The 24,208-nt window shown below is 37.4% G+C and overlaps 1 protein-coding gene across 2 annotated transcripts in view; it reads right to left on the bottom strand.

The window, feature by feature from the left end:
- Positions 1 to 24,208, bottom strand: part of LOC128885436 (transmembrane protein 132E) — a 186,168-nt gene that overhangs the window by 17,690 nt on the left and 144,270 nt on the right. For both annotated transcript variants that reach the window (XM_054139485.1, XM_054139486.1), the window contains exon 4: positions 11,268 to 11,541. In XM_054139485.1, coding sequence (XP_053995460.1) covers positions 11,268 to 11,541 — 274 coding nt within the window. The remainder of the gene's footprint in view (positions 1 to 11,267; positions 11,542 to 24,208) is intronic.

Genomic DNA, 24,208 nt, shown 5'->3' with positions numbered 1-24,208 from the left:
CATTAGGGACATTTTTCTTTCGCCACTTTGCGGACAAAATATAGACGAAGGGAGAGTATGTTTTGATCGATGGACGCATCGGTCGAATGATCGATGTGTTCGACACTTTTCGGACGGCTTCGCGCGTTGTCATTGGTTTTGATGCAAGCGGCGAGAGGGAGTGCGAGAGTCCTTCATCTTCTTCATGTAATGGTCGTGCGTGCGAATGTGTTGTGTCAATCTTCTTATACCTTGCAATTTTATATCCCCAAATACATTTTATTTACTATTTCTCACATGTCTTATTTATTCGCCACCCTTGATCATCCCAAATCCTACATGGAGATTGCGACATTTTCTATATGTATACATGGGCCGTGCGCCCTCTTTCGTCGCATTTTGTACGTAACCTAATGAAGAAGAAGAAGCACAAGCACGTGTACCGTTTGCAAACTTCCTTCTATTGTCTGTATGGGGTTGAGGGAAACCGTAATAAATAGCACCAGATTCAAATCGACATCTTTCGCTCCGTTGTGGATAAAATAATCGACTCCTGGCATAGCTGGATCAGCCATCCCCCTGCGGGCGATTCCTGTATTGTTCCATATCATATACTCTATACCGTACAATAAACTTTTTTCTATAGAGTTTCCTATATCACAAATTATCATTCTATCAATAAAGTTTTCAACAAAAAATATTGCTCGTAACTGTTCCTTTTCTAGCATTCCTGAAATGATCAAAACATAATATTCTTCCTATATAACCCTCAAAGTGATTATACACAATGCCAATATTTATTTAAAAATTTATTAAAATTTCAAACGCTAAAGTCTGACAAACGTGAAAGCCGCAATTTCCTTTTGCACCAACTTAATACATTTACTAAAAATTCTGGTAAATGTATTACTAACATCCGTATACATCCGTTGCAGTTCACGTTTCGGTGATACATACAATACACACGTTCACGCGCGCGAGCACAGGCTGACCGTGGAAGTTATTCCATGCGCGCACTCGCCGGTTCGGTATAGTTTGTATGTGTACTTTGCAGCATCCAGACTGGGTGGAGAAAGGAACGGCGGTAGGACGAGGAACGAGCGAAGCGTTTGGTATACGAAGCCATTTCCAAGTTGGCTTCCGTACAGTCTGCCCTTTGCAAGGAACATCAAACGACTCGGATATTGCAGCGAGGGAATTTAAATCTCTGACCCCGAGAGCCGTTCTCTACCCATCCACTAACACCTGCCCGTCTCGTCGTGTGCATGTCGCGACGGCCACCTACAGGGCTGGCTTCACGTGGAAGCAAACGATGGACCATATTAGGGTGCTTCGACAAGATAAATGTAGAAAAAATTGTTTAAGTTAGAGAAGATGAAAAGGCTTAACGAAGTGTAACTTTTCAAACTGGCCTAATTTTCGTTGATGACGTAAGCGTTTGGCAGAATCAAACGAGGAGATCGAAGGATGTTTGTTTCCTTCTATCTCCTTGGGTTAGTATTAGTTTATCATAGATTCTAAGAATAATTCGTATGAAGGGCAGGAACACTCTTGTAGCGAGAGCCAATAGTAGGTATTACGTAGTATATTTATACAGGGTGTGTCAAGAATGTTGAAGGTTCTTGAAAAGGGTGGTGGTGTGTGTAGGGGGGGGGGAGGGGAGAGGGTGATTCGAAACAACTTTTTCCTTAGCGAAAATGTTGTCCGAGGATTCGTGAAGGAGATATTAACACTTTATCTACAATTTAGAAACAGTCTTTAATTCAAAAAAGAATTTTCTATAGTAACACATATGTCAATCTAGGCTGACAATAATTCCTTCATATTGTTACTAGGTACATTGAAAACCAAGCCTGTTTCCAGAAACTGAACATTCTAAGTAAACAACCATCAACGCAATAAATAAATTCGAATAGCTAAATACTGCAATTAAAAAGTCTGTAAATACGGTTCCGGTAAATAAAGTGTTAACAGAAAGCCCCGACCAATCAGAGCGCGAGTATGCCGGTGGAGCGCGTGCGGTAGCGTACGAGTGCGCGGCCGCCGAGCGCGTTGCCTATGCTACTGTGGCTGTCTAGCGCGTACCTATACTACTGCGGCTGTCTAGCGCGTAGCCTATGCTACTGCGGCTGTCTAAAGCGCTCCACAGACTGCGCTGACGTGACGTGGGCCAACGTCACATCAGGCTCCGTGGGTCCACGTAAGACATGAAGCGGAGTCAGATTGACGCCATTAAAAAATGAAGATACCAACCTCCGCAATTTTTATCAGAACTTTACGGAAACAACATCAAACGATTCCTGATGTTCTTGCGATGAGAATGATACCACACATGACACAATTTGGACAATAATTAACGAAATTATATGAAAAATCTGATTGTATAATTGAAAAGTTATTTCGTTAAAAATAGTTCGATTTACGCGATGTGAGATATCATTTTAATCGGGAGAACGCCAAGAATCCAATGCCATCACGTTCACGTGGATTCGATGAAGAATAAAGAATTCGATTTTATGAAAAATTGATGAGTCGATGGCCCGTTCGATCCCAGACCCTTGAGCGACCTCAGGTAGGCGCTCGGCCGAGAACAAAAGACGGGCAGTCCATCGTAAAATGATGAACTGCTGTACATAATATGTTTATATTTTTCATCAGATTGTCGGGAAAATAATATCAATGGATTCCTTATGTTTTTCCGATAAAAATGATATCAAACATCACATAATTCGGATATTTTTTACCCGAAGAAGCAGCGAATACGTCAGTCTGTACTACAAACATCACTCATCAAATCGCTAACACCTTTTTTTGTCAAACGGACAATAATATAAGAAATAATCTTACCTCATAGGAAACTGATTGAGCAATAAGATGCTTTGATCATAATAAAGAATAATTTGAATTAGGAGCTCAACCACTTTGTATAAAAAGGGTTAGCTTCTAAACATATAATTATCAATATGAATAATATTCTAAATTTTAATGTATATAAATTTACAGAAAGAAGAATCACTAATCAAATCAATTTCGTTAAAATTAAAATAAATATTGGTATAAATAAGTAAATAATTATATAAATTAATTTTTTCCATACAAAAAATTCCTTATTAAATTCCTTCAATAATTTTACAAGATCTGGTAATAATGCAGTTAAATATAAATTATTACATACTTTTCACTGCATTTTTTCGTACTTTTAAGCAATTATAGTTAGAGCTGCTCACATAAATTAACGGTCATATAAATTCATATAAATTAACTAGAAATTCTTTTAATACTCTTTAGTGCAGTTTTAATGTTTTTGAAATTAGTTTATCTCTTAAAAATGGAAAACAGAATTCTAGAAAACACCCGGTCTCCTGACGCCTTCCAACGCTCACGGAAAATCTAGTAGGTTTGATATGCTCCTGACGCGTCAGAGCGCATATTTCTTCAGATAGCATCAGCCCACATCACGTCAGGGTAATGTGAACGTCTTCACGTAAAACCCTATGTTAGAATTTCATACCACGCGTCTTACGACGTGTGGACCCACGGCTCGTCAGAGCAGTCTGTGGGACGCTTAACGCGTAGCCTATCAAATATAAAAATATACTTTTAAAAATTCACACAATAATAATGGTGCCCCCTAATAAATAAAACAAATTAAAGGTACGCTTGTTCATGAAATTTCACAATCCGGATCCGTAGTTAACTGGGAAAGATTCTTGATTATTCCACCGTTGCAGAAGAAAAGGAATTCGCTATATCGAAGACATTTTGTATGCAAAACGATTGCGCCATTCATTGAAATAGCTGAGCCTCGATGAGGCAGCTGAGTCTATGTCTATAGCATAAGAAAGAGGTATTCATAGCTGCGCTGCTGTTGATCTTCGAGTCCTAGATCTTCTCCGCTATGATATCGCCAAAACCAGTCCCGCTTGCGCCTACATAGAGCAAACCCTCCCACACCTCATCCATCCTGATTATTTTCGTCGTTGGTGGAGCAACCTAAATTTTCTTTTCCATCTCGAATAGTTTCGTACAGCAATGATTGCAACGTGTACTTGAACTTTTTAAAATCGTGATAAACAAACCATGTGGTTCACTCTGTTCAAGATGCTCTCGATCGCAGTTAGTCGTAACCTTGTACTTGGCTCGTTTACCACTTTTTTAATTGCCTAATTGTAAATTACATCTATAAGTATAAATTTAGGAATAGAAAATGAGCAATATATTTATAAAAATATGTTATATTTTTATTTGATTTTTACATTAAAATTATTTCGGAATATGGGGAACTGTTAGGAGCTAGCATGCTAAAATACATATGTATAGGAAAATGATGATAAAATGATTATTACAGAGAATTATCTAATATGCAAGAAAGAAATGAAAAATATCAGAGAGGGATAAATTATTTATTGGATTACATATCTTTCTGCGCTTGCGTTTGTTCAGTGTATCATACTTGTCATTTTATAAAATAAAAATAATAACAGGAAATGTAAAATCTAATCTTTCCTGTTATTATTTTTATTTTATAAAATGACAAGTATGATACACTGAACAAACGCAAGCGCAGAAAGATATGTAATCCAATAAATAATTTATCCCTCTCTGATATTTGTCATTTCTTTCTTGCATATTAGATAATTCTCTGTAATAATCATTTTATCATCATTTTCCTATGCATATGTATTTTAGTTTGTTATCCTTTGACAAATACATAATGAAATTATTTTTTTTCTAGTAAATTAAATATTAAGTTTCGTCTGCTAGAATCTTTGATCGCCTGCGTACCCCATTCTGTCGGCATGAAAATACTTCCTAAAGAAATAAAAGCAAACGCTATATTCATTGAAGATCAAATCTTACAAAATTTGTTCGCAGTCGGAAAATCCTCCAGCAACCATATCTTCTCCAGTTCTTCGTATCGAAGACAAACATTAAACGTAACGCAGCTGTTGAGTCATGGTGAATCGAAGTTTCTCGAAACTTGGCGAACTACGAGCGCGTCCTATGGCATCGGGTCAGAGTTTCTCGGTTTCGAACTGGCGAAGTTCATGGGAGAAATCTCTGATCCACTTAGTGAGTTCGGTTCTCCGTCTCGGTGAGATTTAGCTATGCATTATCGGGAAGGCTGGGGCTCGTCAAAGGGCTCGAATCCCGGCGTGGAATTCCCTAGCCAGTTTCTTATCCTCGCGGGCTGATGGGCTTGGAATATTTATTCCGTCGAGCATCAACTTCCGCCGAAATATTTTCTTCCCGTTGATTAAACGCTTGGGAGCTCCTCGGTTAGGTTACCAGGAAAACCTGGTGTCAATGTTGGCGCTAAGCTTGGTCCAAAGGGTTTACGAGGAAAAGCGGGACGTGGGTCTCTCTTTTAATTAAAAACTTCCCCTTCCCACTCCGCCGATCCCGCCACGAGCAGGGAACGCCAATTAGAGTAAGGATAATCAAGAAGCGGCGCGGCGGCAGGCTTCCGACAACTTCTCGGTCGCGACACTTTCAAAGGAATATGTAAGCACATTAATTAACCGATTAATCAATCACGATGCTCGCTCGCGACACACTCTTTGCGATCGTACCGACTGTGCTTCTCTCTACTGACCGAGTGTTACAATTTTAGGCCGTTGAGCTCCTTGACGCTGAGCTCCGCATCTTGCTTGGATCAGACGCGAGACACGACAAGATTCGTATCTGAACAAAAATATTTAACTACGGATATTAGATGAACAGCTTTTCATACGTTATTCGTTGGATTCAAATTACCCGAGCTAAAGGAGGGCCAGCGGGCCCCGATAGATGAAAAGTAAGAGATACTGCAAACAGTATTAAAAGAATGCAGGAGTCGCGTAAGACGATGATCAGAAGAATTGTGCAATAATTTTGTATAATAAGTTACGCGCTTTAAACAAATGAATGAATGAAGGGATGGTTGAGTTTTCGATGATAATCTGGCATCGTCAAGGGGTTAATTCGCGCGAAGACGAATGGCGAAAGGAAGTCGTTGAAACTAAGAACAAAATCATTTAACTCGTTTTAAGCTTTCGAAATCCCGGTCAAAGGGACGAGCATCGAATAAATTTCCACGAGGGCTGTATCACTGGCAGACCGACGATAAAAACTGCACACCAAGGGGAGAAGAGCTTTATCTCCTGAGCAAAACGAAATCACAACCCCCGTAACACCTGGAGCGTTAACTTAATGGCGCTGGCTCTTTTTATAACAAGAAGAACCGTGCACTCTATTATTAGCGTCTGTATATTATGGGTAAACTGCACAGCATGTTCACCGCACCCCTATTAATTTTGATGTTACTCGGACGATCAATTTTATTTTTATCATGGATGAGATAGTACGAACTGTCTTTCAACTCGATGACGTTAGAAATTCGTTTTTGCGAATTATCTTATTCGATAAAGATGAAACTCCAAATTAGAAAAAGTTAAGCGTATTCGATCACTAAGTGGCTTTTAATATTGCGTTCCGGGACTCATTTGTATGTACACTATCGCTCAAAAGTATCCGGACATTTGTGAAATATGTATGTATTAGCATTGCATAAAAGTTATTCGAGTACCTCTAAAGTAGTGACCAAATCGATAGATATTTCGTAAGTAACTAATAAAAATCGATTTCTTACGAAATATCTAACGTTTTAAATTAAAACCAAGCTTACACTAAAATTAAATACTGGATTCATCGATGTATCCGCCGCGGTTAGATATTACCGCTTGCACTAATCTTGCACTAATTCTTATCTCTCTCAAGTTTACATAAACATGTCATCAACGTTTATAGACACTTAATGCATATCGAAGAACTCCCTGAACTCGTTCTACATAGAGATGAAACAAAGTGGAACTTGAGATTCTTTTAAGCATCGAGACCGTTCTCAATTAGATTTTGTATTTTCAGATAGGAATTTTATTTCTGCATACTCATTATATAATATATACGTAAAAATTAATTCTATTACGCTTCGATACCTCAAAAAATATAACATAAATAATTACAATTTCGTACAAAGTTAAACTATGTTTTATAGAACAGAAAAGTGTCCAGATACTTTTGAGCCGTAGTGTATTCTTTCTTTCTTTTGGGTAATTACGAATTATACTCGTAGAGTAATCGGAATTCTGTTATTTCTTTGTAGAGAAATTAAAACTGCTTTGCGGAGGGATTTTTCGATGGAAGTATCACGAACATCGTCAGAAACTCGCGCAAAGATCAAAAGCCTTTCGTCGTACGAGGGTTAAGAATATGGTTCATGGCATCGTTTGCTTTGTCATCGGGAGGAAAGCATTATCCTTTGACGTCCCTCGTACCCAAACCCTTCTTCCGCAATCGGAAGCCTTTGCTCCTCTTACCTAAAAAGAGGCCGGATCGTTGATCGAGCAACAAAGTGGAAGCGGATTTTTGCGCGGATGGTCATATGCCAGAGATGGAAAAAATTCTTATCTAGATAAAAATTCGAATTTAAATTGTAAAACGATGTACATATATAGTACACTCTATAGATGTCATAGATGTCTTTAGATTTTATGGACTTTAGGGTTGAAAAAGTTGCAAAAAATAATTGTTTCAAACTGTTACATGAAACTTTTGACTGAAACCGTTAGAAGAACCGTTTTATATTGTTTCTGTACATTTCTAAGAATATATCCATTGCATAGAATTTTTTGATTGATTGGGTATCAATCAACACTCATTATAGATTAACAATTTTCAAACCTCATTAGAGCTTGTACAATTGTCATCATGAACAGTTTTATCACTATTTAAACGTGTAAATTAATTATTAGCTGTAACATTTGAAATTTATTGATATCTGTGCGCGGACAAAATTAATTTCAACTTTACTTTACTCTCCTTACAATTAGAAGCTTATTTTTGTCAAACACTACCGCTAAATTATGTTTTGATATATAGCCGAATATAGTTAAAATATATTTTTAGAAACGTAGAGAAACGATGTATAAAGAATCGTTTCAAATTCGACATGATAGTGATTCTGTAGAACTGTAAATGTGAACGATATAAGCTAGAACTTTTGTGATCTATAACTGTTTTAACACCATTTTGGTTTTTACAACTGTTTTGAGAACCAGAATCAATATCACAACTATTTTCAACCCCTGTTATACATATAATTATTATTCTTCGAATGTAAAACATAATTTTATCGTATTTAGTCAGAGGTTTCCTTTGAATAATCATTTATTGTATATATGTTAATGTTATATAATGGTGTTCGTAGATGAACAATACATTTCTAAATAATAACAAAATGGTAAAACATGTTACGAAAATACTGTCAGAGTAGATTTGGAGTCCAACTTCCTGGTGTATGTTGGGTGAGCGAAACCTACGTCAACAAGTTTTGATTGATCCCGCATAAATGCACTTAGGTAGAGAAAACTGACATTCCCTACCTAATTGACCAATAGAGTATCGGTAAAAGTAAATATGGCGTCGCATTAACCAGTCAAAACTCCAAAGTGCTCAACTTGACATACACATAACTTTTAAACCGTTGGATTCGTACCATTAAAACTTAGATTTATGAATTCTAGGCATCGAAAACTACTAAATGGTAAAAAAAAGTCAATAATTTTTAGTGTCCCGAAGTAAAGTTTAACCTAAAAATATCCTGTTTGACTTTAATATGGTATATTTATTAATTCTAAAAGGCACTGTTGTAGGTAATGGCAATTTTGATGGAAAAGCAAACGTACACATATTCGTTAACACTTTATCTACCGGGCTATTTAGAAACAGTTTTTAATTGAGAAAAGCATTTTCTACAGTAACATATGCCAATCTAGACTGACAATAATTTCTCCATATTGTTACTAGGCACATTGAAAGCCAAGTCTGTTTCCAAAAACTGAACATTGTTCGTAGACAACCATCAACACAGTAAATAAATTCGAATAGCTAAATACTGCAAGTAAAAAGCCCGGTAAATAAAGTGTTAATATCCCTCAAGGGGTTAGAGAAGTGAGTGGCGCCACCAAAAAATCATCAAACCACTATTATGTACATTGATGTACACTATATGAACATTGTTCGTAGACAACCATCAACACAGTAAATAAATTCGAATAGCTAAATACTGCAAGTAAAAAGCCCGGTAAATAAAGTGTTAATATCCCTCAAGGGGTTAGAAGAGTGAGTGGCGCCTCCAAAAAATCATCAACCACTATTATGTAGCGTCCTCATTCGTCGTCTATTGTTCGAATAAAATTCCGCCCGTTTGTGGCACACGCCGCGTACTCGTTTCGGCGGTATCGATCGGCACTTCTGCCGGCGGTTATCGTGCAACTTAGCGGATTCTTTTTCAAGAGAGCTTGGTGGAGGGCGTGGGTGCGCACGGCAGGTCAGGAGACCGTGAGGCTGTGCGGTTGGCTGAGGCCGAGGCTGAAAATCGTGCCGGTTCGTCGAATGGCGATATTGGTTCACGTGTACTCGTCCTTCTATTCCAGCAGCTGAATTCTTCTATTTCCGGGCAGCCCGCGATGCTGCCCGTGGAATTCACGTTGCACGTTCGGGGGCACAGTTGTCGGGAATGAAAATCGTTGCGCACGTAGTATCCACACCGAGTTCGGGACCGGTCCTCGAACAACGATTCGAAATTACATCGGACCTCCTTTATCGCCGTCGCGTCGTTTTCGAATCTCGTGTCGGGGGCACATGTATCGAATCGCAAACATTGTTTCAAATGTTTTCGTTGCGGGCCGCAGAGAAATCGATTTCGTGACTCGGTTCGCGACACGTTTGATGCGGTGGCCGTGGCATGGTACACCATAGCGAGCCGGAAAGAACATTAGCGGGACGGCACAGGGGGAACAGTCACGGTTGCCAACTTGGGCCTTTGTCCGTAGATTTAGGGGGAAAATGTATGGGCGGGAAGTTTTCGAGGGGTACAATTTTTTAGGGGGACTTTTGGGGAACAAATTTTCTAGAATAATTTTTTAGAATAATTTAGGGGTTTTTTAATGGCGGCGCTCCTAAGTACACACAGACTCGCACATATTTCTGGTCGTTAAGGTAGTTGTTCCCCGTTGAAACTTTGAGTTAATTGACCATCTAGTTACGAGGTATATAATTCATTTATTACTCATGAATGAATAATTAATTAACTAATTAATAACTATTCGAATGGCGAAGATACGATGCCGAGAGACGAAAATATCAATTAAAACCAGACTCGGCCCTAACTTTTCAAGACCACGTACAAAACACCATCAAATATTTGAGAGACACCAACCTGTTCCACAAAATATAAAATATCCTCGTCGCTAATGACCGAGCAGTCGATGCGATATAAAGCCTCTATTTAAAAAAAAAAAGAAAAGAAAAACAACACACACGAAAATATGTACAATTCTATGTGAATAGCAAATTTTCAAGACTAGATTGTTGCGCGGATGATCGCCAGGGTTTAAATCCCCGAGTTGTAATTTTCTTGTTAATTTATCTTTTTCTATTTATTACATTTTTACACGTAACGACACTTATTCATTTTTAACTAAATTTTAAATCAAATATCTTTATTTGTGAGAAACTGTAATAAATAAACGATTGAAATATTTCGGAGGGTTTTAAATAAAATTTAGGGGTTTTTTTAACTTGCACGAGTAAAAAGGATACGGTTCTACTTAACTAACATTTTGACCTCTAATTGTATCTAGGATAGTTAAATTTCAGGTGTTTTTTTAAAACAGGACGCAATAAGGAGGTAGCTCCAAACATTAATCCTCCACCCTCCACTCTGAGAAGGAAGGATGGAATCCGTAACGACGTAATTTCATAATACCTATGCTATGAAAAAGAAAAAGAAAGAAAATTTCGAAAACCTGAATTTTAAATGTTTTTTTTAATTTCCTAAAAGTTTGAAAAAATGGAACTGCCTCCTTATTGATGCACACCTCTCAATTATCGACACAAGCAGAAGCTCTCGCTACTATTACTTTTTGAAAATTGTACACATATACCTATTACTTGTTCTTGCCTATAAGGAAAAAAGTTAGACCTATCGAATACAAAAAAAAAAGAACATCAAATGTCTCAGGGGATCTTTGAGCAGGAAGAAGTGATATTTTTGATATTGAGAGATCTAAGGTGCACACGTTGTATCTTTTACCCTATATTAGAATTAGAAAATGATAAATCGTGCTCAAAAGCCCTAATAGCGCCGATTAGGCTCCACAAAATGGGAGTTACGTGTAAAGCCGACTATGATTGACAGAGCAACCCGGTTCATCGAATGGAAATGATTCGCGCGGAGACCTTACCTTGGAAATTGGCAGAACAGCTTGGATATCGTCTTTCTGTATCTCAAGACGCGCCTGCAGCTTCCGTCTCTCAGCGTGATGATGGGTATGGTGCTGCACATGCCTCTGCTGCAATCTTTGCTGCAGCTGATCCATTCCATTCAGCTGGGAGCCGTTGTCCTCCTCGTCCTCGTAAGCGTAACGTACGCTCCATACGATCCGACCACCGTCCCAATTTCCCTCCACCCCCTCCTCGCTGGCTTCCAAAAGCATCGTCAGAATTTCCTCCGCCGATCTGGAAACCAAACAAAAGCGTTCTTAGCGGCAAAACCCTTACCACTTCCTGTAAATTGCGCAGCAATGTTTGGGGAGCGGTCACACCCAGGGACGAGCAAAAATCTTATCTAAATCAAATACAGTGAGTATTTGGTAGGTTTTTTCTTCAGTTTGTAGAAAATGATTTAAATATTGATAGAAGTACAAAGGCAAGACGAAGTGTCATTGATGCGGTGTCTTGCTATCGACAACTGCTTGCTGAACAGGCCTAGACCAACGACTTTCGATGACTCCGTCGCGAATAAACAAAAAGTATCAAAGAAGGAAAAACCTTCCTCGGTCACAAACACGACATCTTTACTCGAAGATTTCTTGATTTTCATGATAGTTTCATGAATAAAAGTGAATATTAGCAATAAATACGTTCACAATTGATGTAATAAGAAACTATTTAACAATGAATGTTACAAAATAAAACAAAGAAAGAACACTTGTCTCCATTATTTACGTTTTAACTACTTGCACTGGAAAGACGTGCCACGCACGTCGTGATGCTGTTGTCACAGAATCGCCAAGTAGGTGGTACGTAAGTCGTTATGCAATTGTCACAGAAAATAAAAACGACGTGGATTACATTTGTATAACTTTATAATCAATCGATGTTCTATATTTCCTTCAAAAAACTATTCCAAATAAATTAGTTTAGAAACTATAAATCTTTTTCCGATTTCTCTGAAGAATCGAACACTACATGACGCCTCCCCGCGAATTACACTGGATGGTCCTGGTACACGCGTTGGTGAATTTTTTGCCAGTGCAAGTGGTTAAGATGACCTCGTTTGACGTTCGTTTAGCGCTGGAACTTATTGGAACGTATATCTATCTATCTATCTATATAAATAAAACTGAAGTGTCTGTATGTGATTTCGAAATAATGCTTTTTTTTAAACTTTTAGATGACTTTTGCACCTTGCTAAAACCTAAACACGCTTTTGCAACATTTTTGTCTGTTGTCTGTTTGTTCTTAGAATAATAGAAAGCTACACTATCTCTGAGTAACATAGGCTGTGTTTTATTTTAATAAAAATATGTTTTCAATTTGAAATCTCAAAATTTGTAAATCAGGACAAACATCTATTCACTTTGTTACAATTCATCTTGTGCAATAAAATCAAATTGTATTATAACCTTGTAATAATTTTTTTCAACATATTTTACACCGTAATTTTATAATTTCTGTAAAACTGTTACAAAAATCGTGTCGGTTAGTGGAAAACAAAGTTGGGATATTAAAAGGTTAAAAGCAATTTAAAAAAATACATATATATAAATTCGTAATATGTTATTGCATGCATTATACCACAATTCGTAAAACGTTGCTTGTCAGGCAAATTTTATAAAACTACTCTCGGGATCAATTTAGATTTATTCATGATTTACCCTTTGAAATCAATACTTTCGTTTCGACCAATTTCACCGAAAGCTTCTACAGGCGGCATGCTTTCAAACACTCACTGGATTCGAGTAAAATGTTATTCGTATTTGGATGTTATGCTTTAAAATATGACGGTGTAGTAACTGGAACATTAGTATCATACATGTATGCATGACGTGACGTTCAACCTTTTAAACAAATAGATTTTACTGACAGCTGCGCACGTAGCTAAATTCCATGTTCAAAAGTACAGAATTTTCGGAATTAAACTTTTCCATATGCGTAGCAGATTCCGATATATTGGAAAAAATAGGTTTTCCGTTCCAAACATCGAGGGTTGTTTTTCATCAGCTCGGTATAGATTTCTACTGATAAAAAATCTGTGAATAAAATATTTACGTACGTATTAAACCATGAAAAACATTCTTTAAAATTTTGTTGCAAATGAAAATACTCCATCACATTCAAGAAAACACGAGTGACCGTCCAACCTCGGAAAATATGATTTTGAGATCATTTTTTTGTATATAATATGCCCCCTTCCAGATCAAACAATGTTTCGTTAGAGAACATTTTTCTATCACCAAAAACGCGCGAGCTATTTAAGACGCAAGAGTTAGGTAGAACACCCTGTATAAAAGTAAGCGCATTTTTTTCTGCAAAAAACAACTTTTAACATTTGGTTATACGTCATTTTTCTAAATAGCGATATTTTCTCAAAAGCTGCGATTAAGTATTAGTTTTAACATTGCTTTAAAGAAATTGGTTGGAATTTTTAATTTTAGATGATCCAGTTTTGCGTAACATATGCAGTCCCAAACCGTCTTATACAGCCCATAGTATCGAATAAATGAGTTCACACAACCATTCGAGCGTGATTCAATATCAATGCGATTCTGTGACATTAAATTGTGACAGAAAAATACATTAACAAATTCACGCTACCCATCAGCACCAATCGACTCTACATTTGATCAACAACTGTCATTTCAACATCTTTTTTCACGGATACTACTTCTGGAGGTTAGTCGAACATGTGTATGTAATTGTTTTTATTAATTTTCAGTCAATATGTGTTAAAAAATGAGCTCACAGCGAAACCGATAGAATCGTTTATTTTGAAATGATTATTTTCGTTATTCATAATTAGACTGCGGATCTTTATGTATTTATAAGAAATTTGAATGTGCAAAAACCTACAAATGGAGTACAATATGGAAATACAATATGGAAGAATATAAAAAAGATTGAAAGAAAAGTTAATGTTATAATATTTGCAAAATAAAATAAATTCTTATTTAGGTTCAATTTTTGTAGGCAAGTTCGCGAAGATTTTATTTCGCATAAAGATCCGCAGTCTGATCATAATCCTTGCGTAAAAAGGAACGACTAAACGCGTATAATCAGTAATTAAAATAAATAGTTAAAATATCAGAGTTCGTAGTCGTCATTCCACGTCATGAATACCAAATTTCATGAAAATCCGAAAACTTTTTCTATTTCTGTCCAGGGTTTTGGCGATTTCAACCACACGCCGTCTCGTACGAAGTTTATCCCCGTCAATCAAGGATCCAGCTCAGCAACGTTGACGACCCCTACGGTACGCGGACGGCGTCTGACGTAGCCGACGGTTCGGACGGTAAATTGCACGTCGAGAGACGCAGGGGCCGTGTAATTGGATCCAACAGGAAAAATCAAGCGCAGGAGGAAACGTTCGGGTTTATCCGCTTAAATAGTCGCGGTCAGGCAGAGCGAAAGCAGCGTCGCGACGGCGAAATGTCGTTGCGTCGAGTGTTTGTCGAAGTTCGAGAAGTTAACGAGGAATTCTACGATTGGCGAGAACGACTAACTCGCGACGAGGGTGAGTTTCCAGTTTACAAATGGTTAGCGTTACGTAACGCGAGTACAGAAGGCCGTACTCTTAGGTTTCGTCTACAAAGAGAATTTCCTAGGCGAAATTTCGACTTTCTAACGAGCGTATGCATAATTATAGCGCTTGAAATCCCGAAGTCAATGATTATGGTTTTGAGATTATACAGTGAACGGTTTTCGAGATAACTTTGTAAGATGAAAACTTGGATGTGCGATTATCTTGCGAGCTACGACCTTAATTAAACAGCTGACGGTAAGGCGAATATCTTCTGGACTTTAGTATACAGGGTGGTCCACCCAACGTGTGCTCCTTTATAACTTCCAAAATATGCGTTGAACGGAAAAATGTTACATAGAAATGTTACATACAAAAGTTACATGGTTTAAAAGTGTACACTATGTAGTGCATTAATTTTGTTCACAGGTGGAGTAGTTTTTGAGATTTAAAGGACAACTTTGTTTCGTTAAATAGAATACTATATTTTTTATACAAAGACATGGTAAAGTGTCGAATTCTGAATAAAAAAGTATTGGTCATTTTTAGCCCTAAACCTAATTCGTAACTAGTACTTTCACTTTATTACTTGAACATTTTCTTCGCGTAATATTACACGGTGGCCACTGGTTAGAGAAATCAGGAAAATCAGGAAAAAGTCAGGAAATTTTTTCATAAGTCAGGGGAACAATAGTGGAATACAAAAATGTACACAAAAAAGTGGGGATAGCAAGACGCTTATTTCGAGGCGAAAAACAATTGCTTATTTCGAGACAATACTGTACCTGTAAAAAACAATCTATTTCGCCGTAAAAACGCTCTCTAGTTGACGCACGAAAATTTTGGTTAAAAATTGATTTTGAAAAACATTATTCCTATTACCTAGCACTTCATCAAGAGCTCCATAGCTGCAAACATCGCTGTTCTGCGGAAATCTGTGATAAGGTTGAACCTCCAACTTGATATTACGTTAAGAAAATTTTCAAGTAATAAATTGAAATTACTCGTTAGCTATTAAGTTTAGGACTAATAAAGGTCACTACTTTTTTATTCAGAATTCGATACTCCATTATAGTTTTGTATAAAAGATATAGTATTCTATTTAAAAAACCAAGTTATCCTTCAAATCTCCGAAACGCCTGGACCTGTAAAAAATGAACCCACTGCATAGTGTACCCTTTTAAACCATGTAACTTTTGTATATAACATTTTTTTGTGCAACGCATACTTTGGAAGTTATAATGGTGCACACGTTGCGTGGACCACCATTCGTATTTTATTACTTAAAGTAAAATTATAAGATCGACTTCTAGTGATCTCTGGAACGCGAATGATCTGGGACGCGTATCCCTCTAAAAAACAGGTACTTAATATTAACGAATAATGAGGAATGTGATGCACTTACAAGGTAGCTCCATTTTTTTTATGGTTTTGAGGCTAGAACATAATCATGGATTTAAAACATTCCATTTTTTTGTGGTGCGATAAAGAGGAAAATTTGAAAAAAAATGGAGCTACCTCCACATCGCAGCACGCCCCTCAATTTCGAGAATCAGTTCAACTGTGCCAGTGGACAATTTCGACGAAATGGAAGAACAAAACGTCCGAACGGAGATCCTCCAGAGCTCAAGGGTCATGAAATCGTGAAATTCAGAGCGAGAACCCTGGCATCGCATCGCTATGGAAATTCGCGAATGCGAGGAGGACAAAAGAGGGCATTAATGGAAACACTTCGGAGTCATTCTGACCTACTCGCAAGAACAGAACGTAGTCCGTTTTGTTTTTTCGTTCTAGAGCCTCGTTCGAGTGGCAGAAGGTCTTTTCGTTTCCGTTTTCGCGCAGTTCGATGATATTCTGTTCGAGATAAAATCGCCGAGAATCGAGGGAAGCGAAGAATCGTGAACGAAATTAAACAGGGAATTTTTCGCCGTTCCCGAGGAAAGGAATCCGAATTAAACCAGCTGAAGGCAATACCGAGAGCTGCGAGAGCGACGTGTTCGGGAATGGATCGAGATCGAAGGGAAATAGAATCGAAAGGAAACTGGAATACAATTAGTAGCAGGCGGGTAATTCTCGAGTCGACATTATTTGCCTGGAGTTTCAGCTACCGGTACTTGTGGATCGGAATATATTTTTATTCTAATAAGCTTTTGTTCGAACGGGTTCCTGCGTTTCTATCAGCTAGATCGATTTTTCTCGTCGGTATATATAACGAGGTCAGGTTATGTTGCGTAACGGTATTCTTAATTGCATCTTACCTCGCAGTGCGAGGCTCGCACGTAAAAAGATGAGCAAAACTGAACACACTTTATAAATTTTTGTAAATATGTCAGTATATCTCGAAACTAAAACATTGTAAAACAAATGAATAATATGGGAAAGCGGTCAGCATGTAAAATTTGTTAAACCCGCTTAATGGTTTGGGTTTTTTTATTCATTACTTATTACCTCTGTTAATCGAATGCTTGACATTCTATACACATTTTCTTGCATATTCTCGTATATTTTTAAAGACGAACGAAAATATCACAGAGTAGCGATTCTAACGAGAATGATATAAAGAAGTGGATGGAAAATAATGGGACTAATTGTGTAAGGAGCGATATCGAAAAAGTTGTTAAAAGTTTCAAGAACAATGAAGGAGAAAATAATTTTAACAACGTTTTACGCGCTCTACCAAGCATTTACTGTGTCAGGAATAACTTCGTTGAAACAGCATCCGACCTGAGCAGAAAGTAATTTCACCGAAGCAATGACATTAAGAAGAATGTGTTGGTTGGTAGGTGAGATTGGAAAATGAGAACGGAGAGTAATGAAAATTGGTGCATTTAAAATTTCATTTGGAGTTTTCTATTTTGACAGTGGAATATTCTTTAATATATTATCTCTCTTTCTCATTGTCTATGAAAATTCGATAATTAAATTGTCAGGAAAAATTGCTTATCGGAATATTCTTAAATTAGTTCGGGTATTCAAGGTTCGGTGTAATCTTTCGTCAAGTGATCGTAAATTAAAAACAATAGAAGGTACTTTTCGGAGTTATGAAGAATGTCCCTGACAAACTTGAATTATGTTTACGATATGAGATAATAAAATGCACTCTTCGCTCATAAAATGCGTTTTCGTGACGGTAGTGCTATTAATCATTACTTTATGAGACACAAAATGTTGATTAATAGCGAACGAACCTTTTCCAAAAATACTGATCAATGAACTTGAATACCATTTAGAGGCAATCACTCCTGCTTTCAAATATAAATACAAAAATCCATCAATGATATAACTCGTACTGGTTATATCGATCAACTCTGGTCGAGTTGTTAGTACTCGTTAAAATTGATTTCGACTATATATTTGTATCTCAAAGGTAAACTGTTTTTAAACTACATTTAAAAAAATGTAACGAATTAGATAATAATGAGAAGTATAATAGGAGTTAAATATATATATAAAAGTGTAAGTTTCCTTTAACAAAACTATGCAGTACAAGTGTAAATAGTATATAAATATTATGCACTAAATGAATACTAACTCTACAGTGATGAATTACGTCGAAATTGCAATTTTATCTGACACAAAATCACGGAAAAAGAATATAAAAAATTCATCTCATTATTGTCATTATTGTTCTTTTGCTCCTTTTATCGTTAATTTTCAAATTTGATAGTATACAAATACACTCGAATACACCACTCGAATACACTCGAATACAGCATTAAAAAATATTGGAATGTGGTAGACACGCAACACGTTACAAGGCTTAATTTAATTTTAATTAAGGCTTAATTTACTTTTTTTTTTTCTATTATTAATTACAAACACTTGTTTACGTCGTCTAAAGGATTCGTTCGAAAGGTTTGCACGAAACGTACAGTTTGGGAAACGCTGCTCTAAAACACGATTTTATCGGGGACATAGGTCTCGATGATGCGTATTTTCCCGATCTATGATCCACAAAACCGCAGCAATAAATTGCGCTGATTTCGCACGATTCGAGGAAGGAGGGAGAGAGAGAGAGAGAGAGGGAGCGAAAGAAACAAAGAAGAAATCAAACCAGAGCATCGCAGGGTTACCAGAGATAACAACTTCCTCCACACAGTAATAGAGTAACGTGTACACTGTATACTATACAGTGATTGGCTGCTCAAGCATGAGTATTGGAAATTTCATGGAATAGAAGTGTTTATCGCTAAAATCAAAAAGTAAAAAAACTGTTACTACCACGTTAAAAGAACTTAAGAGATGATAAAAGGCTCGTATCGTTTCTTGCATATGCAAAAAATTCAAGACAAACATTAATTATTTCTAAGAAACGACAGCGATGGAACCGGTTTGCAATATAAGAATTGTCATACTTCTGTAATAGTAATTGACTTGATACTACATAATGATTATACGAGTTGAGACAATTCTTACTAATTTAGTACATGCAAAACTATTTTAATTCCATTAGATAGGAAAGTACGTGATATTTCCGATTTATTTGTGCCTACAAATTGACTTTATAACATATGAAATATAATTCAATTGAATTGTGGTGGAGACAAATTTACTTAAGCGATCGAGATACCTATATATCATATTTTATTAAATAAAAGAGGCGTATTTCTGAATAAATAATTTTTGACTGCCAATGTTTAGGCAAATTTATATTTTCACAAAAAACAGAAAAAGAATTGAAACTTAAAGGAAAGTATATATGTTGTATTTTCTAAACGGTATAAAATGTACATTTGGTCCCATAAATCCTTAACCCTCAGATGCCTGATTTTCCAAATTACATTTAAAAGAATATCAACGTATTTATCATTTCAACAATTTAAACAGCTGACGTTTAGTTTTTAAACTTTTGTTCAAAAGAACATTATTCAATGGTAACAAACATACAGCCAAATATTAAAGACAAACCAGTTGCAAGTGTACCATTCGATTTAAAAGTCCAAAAAGTTCGATTTCAAATTTGAAACTTAGGCCATTTAAGGGTCGATTGGAGTACAGAGTCACAAGTCTTCGTAAAAAATAGTATATTTCTCATTTTATTTAATTTGTTGTATCCGGATATCCGAATATTATTATGATGTCCAGATTTCTTATTCAGGTATCTGAATAGTACAGAAATTCGCATAAAACTCTGAGCCCTAATTTCGGCTGGTAACATTTGCGATCTAGTAATTGCTGTTTTAAGAATAGTACAGAATGGTATAGAAATGTTGGTCGATGTATGAGAATCGACAACTGTATACGTTACCCTACTCTTCTAGGTACTTTTTCTTTTTTCGCACGCAGACTTTTGAAACGAACGTTTCCGCGTTGGCGACCCGATAAAATCTCTTTCCAATTCTTGCCCACACGACCACAGCTCGCTTTTCCAACGTTCGTTTACGACGTCGTCTGCATATCCCCGGAGCCTCTTACGTCTCTGGAGCAGTCTTCTCAAAGCTTTCGGAACCTCTTTTCTTTCACGCCCTCGAACAACCACCCGGAAACCGGAGAACCATATCGTACATTACATCGTTAGTTCAGTAAATTCATCGGGTAGTGTACTGCGAATTAATTGGACATAATAAAATCAAGTACAGAATAAAATTTATTAGTTAACACCCTTAATTAAAATCTGTTTAAAACTATATTCTCTATCGAAATCCCTGTTTAAATAACAAGAAAAATATCCCGGTCTATTGAAAATTTCGTTTGATAACAGCCAAACAAAAATGTGACTACAATTTATTCATAATGAAGCTACGATATTCAATTCGGTTGTAGAACGCACCGAAGGCGGTAAAACGAGAATAAAAGCATAGCTGCGGAGGCAGCTAATGAAATTAAATGGAACTCATTACGCAAACAAGTTCGCAGAATGCGAATTCGACCGGAAAAGTCGCAACGCGTGGTCACTAAACAAGCACAGCAATGTCTCGAAATAATTTTTGTTTGAAGTCGCCCGTGGAGTGAGAGATCCGAAAAGAAGCGAGAGGTCCGTGAAAGCGAGAAGCCAAACAGATTAGCGGAAAGAGCACAGAAAATGTTTAATGTTTTCTCTTTCTCTGGCGTGTGTATTTTCCGAAACAATACCGTTAGTTTTATGTAGTTTGCCGTTACACGGAACCCCCTGCTTTTTAACCGACTTCGAAAAGGAGGAGGTAACTCAATTCGATACGTATTTTTTTTTTATATATGTTACTTCTACCCCTCGCTCGATAACACAATCAAACCAAATAATAGCATACCTCCCTCGAAATAAGCAGCTCTCCGGTCCCCACCGAGTTGCTTATTTCGAGACAATACTATACTTAACTCTTTGACCTACAAAGACGAGTGAGACTCGTGGTAAGAAATTTGGGTCATAAACAATAAATACGAGTTTCATTCATTATACTTCGTTCGGACTTCCTACCTGTTTACTGTGGCCCGTGCAATCGGGAGATAACCTGTAGGTCAAAGGGGTTGAAATCGACTCGAAATGCTTTTCTATTTACTAGAATCCAGTACGCGTGTATAACGCATACAAGCTTACCAAGTACTTTAATTCTTATACTTTCATCCCCGAAGTTTAACGTTTACGAAAACGAATGAGGTTAGGGGCTTACGAGAGTCTCTCAGGCGTTCAATCCACTCGCAAGGAAAATCCACTCCGCGACATTGAATTACATTTCCAAGAAGAATCATCCCGCGGTGGCATCGCAATTTTCGTCGCGCGTTCTGCGCGTAAACTAATAATAAACTAATCTTCGACGGCGCCAATTTATCAACATCCGTATTCCCCGTGAGTACCACTGCTCACCGAATGCGTCACATCTTTCAATCGCGAGCTTATCGGTAGCACGGTGGCACAGCTATATATAAGACCGCGCGGAGACGCGTCGACGAGTTCGAAATCGGCGTATTCGAGACGACAAAGTTTACTTTTTCGCGCGGTAGACATGCGTTTCAACGCGTTAATAATCGCTCTGTCCGTAGTTGCGGTGGCTTCGACAATATTAACCGAAGCACACCCAGTGGCGCAAGCGAACGATGATAACGTCGAAAGAGTCGAAAACGTTGAACAGGAGACCGCGCCGGAAGCAAAAGCAAAAGACGGTGTCGTTGTCGCTCAACCAGCCACCGACATCTCGAGCGAAGAATCTGCTAGTAGCGAGGAAAAAGCAAAAGGAAAAGCTAAAAGAGACGTTGACCGTGAGCTGAACCTCGAGAGGCTGGTCGAAGAAGAAGTTCTTCAGAGACAAGAACGATCCGCCAAGAAGAAGAAGGACGACGACAGTAGCAGCAGCAGCAGCAGCAGCAGCAGTAGCAGCAGTAGCAGTAGTTCTTCCAGTGAAGAGGACGACAATAATCGTAAAAGAAAGTCCAAGGGAAAGGACTGCAATAATAACGCCGATGATAGCGACGACGACGACGACGACGACGATGATGATGATGATAGTGACGACAAGAATAACAAAAAATGTAACGACAGCGACGATGATGACAAAAAGAAGAAAAAGAAGAAGGGAAAGTGCCAGAAAAATAGAGACGATAGCGACGACGATGACGACGACGACGACGACGATGGGAAAAAGTGCAATATAAAGAACAGGAGGGACGTAAAACGCGGGAAACGGGATGTCGACGGGGCTTCTGATGATTCGAAAAGCGATTCCTCGTCCGAAGAGAAGAATAAAGCTAAGCCGCGGCCGGCGCGGTTCGCCGATGGCGAGCAAGGCAAGGATCCGGACAGTAGTAGATCGTCCAGCGAGGAGAACAAGAAACCAATTATCGCGTCTAATTAAGAGTATGAGGTAAACGTAACGGTGGAAGAATTTAAACGGGAATGAGCGAATTATGTGGCAGCCAGGTTCGAATAAAAAAACTTTCGTCGCAGATTTGTAATACACATGACTACGTATGTACGTTGCGTTTAGTATGTGCTATCGCAAGGTAGCGTGCATTTCATCATGTTCGAGCCTTACGATTTTTCATACATGTTTATTTGACGCGTTGCGTTGCTTCTAAGCACGAAATCGTAGCTTATTCTGTGTTGAAAAATTAACGCAATAAAGTGAACGAACGCCGAATTCCTTTCTTCAACGGTTTTTTTATTTCTTATTCAAACCTTGTATCTCTTTCCCTCGTGGATAATAGAAACGTGCATAACAGGTAATATGGCCAGAGATAACCCTCCCTTTGGTTATTTCTTTGGTTATTTGTATGCGTACAGTGGCGATCAAAGTAATACATGTGAACCTTGTACATAATTGTAACAACCGAATTTTGTATCTTGACCCGTATTGCCAAAATTACGATTAATTAAATCCAGCAGTGCTATTCTAATAGTAAAAGCTTTCTCGTAATTTAAATTCACCTTTTTTGAATCCGCTCGAGTCCTAACCTTGACTTGAATCCTGACCTTGTTAATAGGCAAGTAAAATACAATATATAATATAATATTAAGCCATTGAATTGGTGATGTGAATCTGGTTGGAGATGTGAATATTGTCTAAGGATTTCTTACCTAACAATAAAAATAATAACAAGAGCTGTTAACCTAACAAAAATGCTACTAGCTTTGGACAAAATAATTGGTGTGTCGAGGAAACGATGAAAAAGTTTACACGATTTTCGTTTCGACGTAAACGTTTCTTATTGCATATGCAATAATAAACGATATTAAGATTCTGTGGAACGACCTTTATTTTTAAGTACAGCTTGGCATCATTCTAATATAGATGAAATTTTAGCAGCTTTCAACTGGTATGCTTTTACAAGCAGCAGCAACTGTTTTCCATAATTGAGTAGTTTTGAATGAGTTTGTTACTATATATCGTGAGCATTTTAATATTTCAGATATTGCGTTCTTCCTTATTTGCTTAGTTTTCAAATAAGATTTCTGACACTAAAAGTACAACATACAACACTCAATCTTGTCCAACATATGCGAGGTTAGATAATACTGGGTGAGGCACTTAAAACAGGCCACCTGAATAATTCGCTTATTTTAAACAATAGAAGGAAAAGTGTCGAACAAGAGTTGTTTGATTTCGAGGGGCACGTAACCTTGTGCTAATAACTTTCTTATCGGTGAAACCCCAGAGGAGATATGAGAATCGACTATGTTTTTTTAAATAAAATTATATAGTTATGATACATATCCTGATAGAACGTTTCAAGATGAATACAATGACCTAAATACTCATAAATTAATTAATGTTTTGACTGAAACTGCCATTTGCTATAGTTAAAGATCATTCAAGATAGTTAAAAATCATTTGAGCACACCAAAGGTCACCTAGGATGCAAAATAATTTATTTCCAGGAACCGTTCGAAAATTCTCATGACTTTCCTCTGGTTGTTGGTATGGGACTCTTACAATCGCTGTAACTATAGTAAACAAACATTCAATCGTGTTA

This window comes from Hylaeus anthracinus, unplaced genomic scaffold (genome assembly GCF_026225885.1).
Source record: "Hylaeus anthracinus isolate JK02 unplaced genomic scaffold, UHH_iyHylAnth1.0_haploid 11981, whole genome shotgun sequence".
In the NCBI taxonomy this organism is placed as follows: Eukaryota; Metazoa; Arthropoda; class Insecta; order Hymenoptera; family Colletidae; genus Hylaeus; species Hylaeus anthracinus.
The sequence above is the reverse complement of the archived record's forward strand: the minus strand, read 5'-3'. Positions and strand labels throughout refer to the sequence as shown.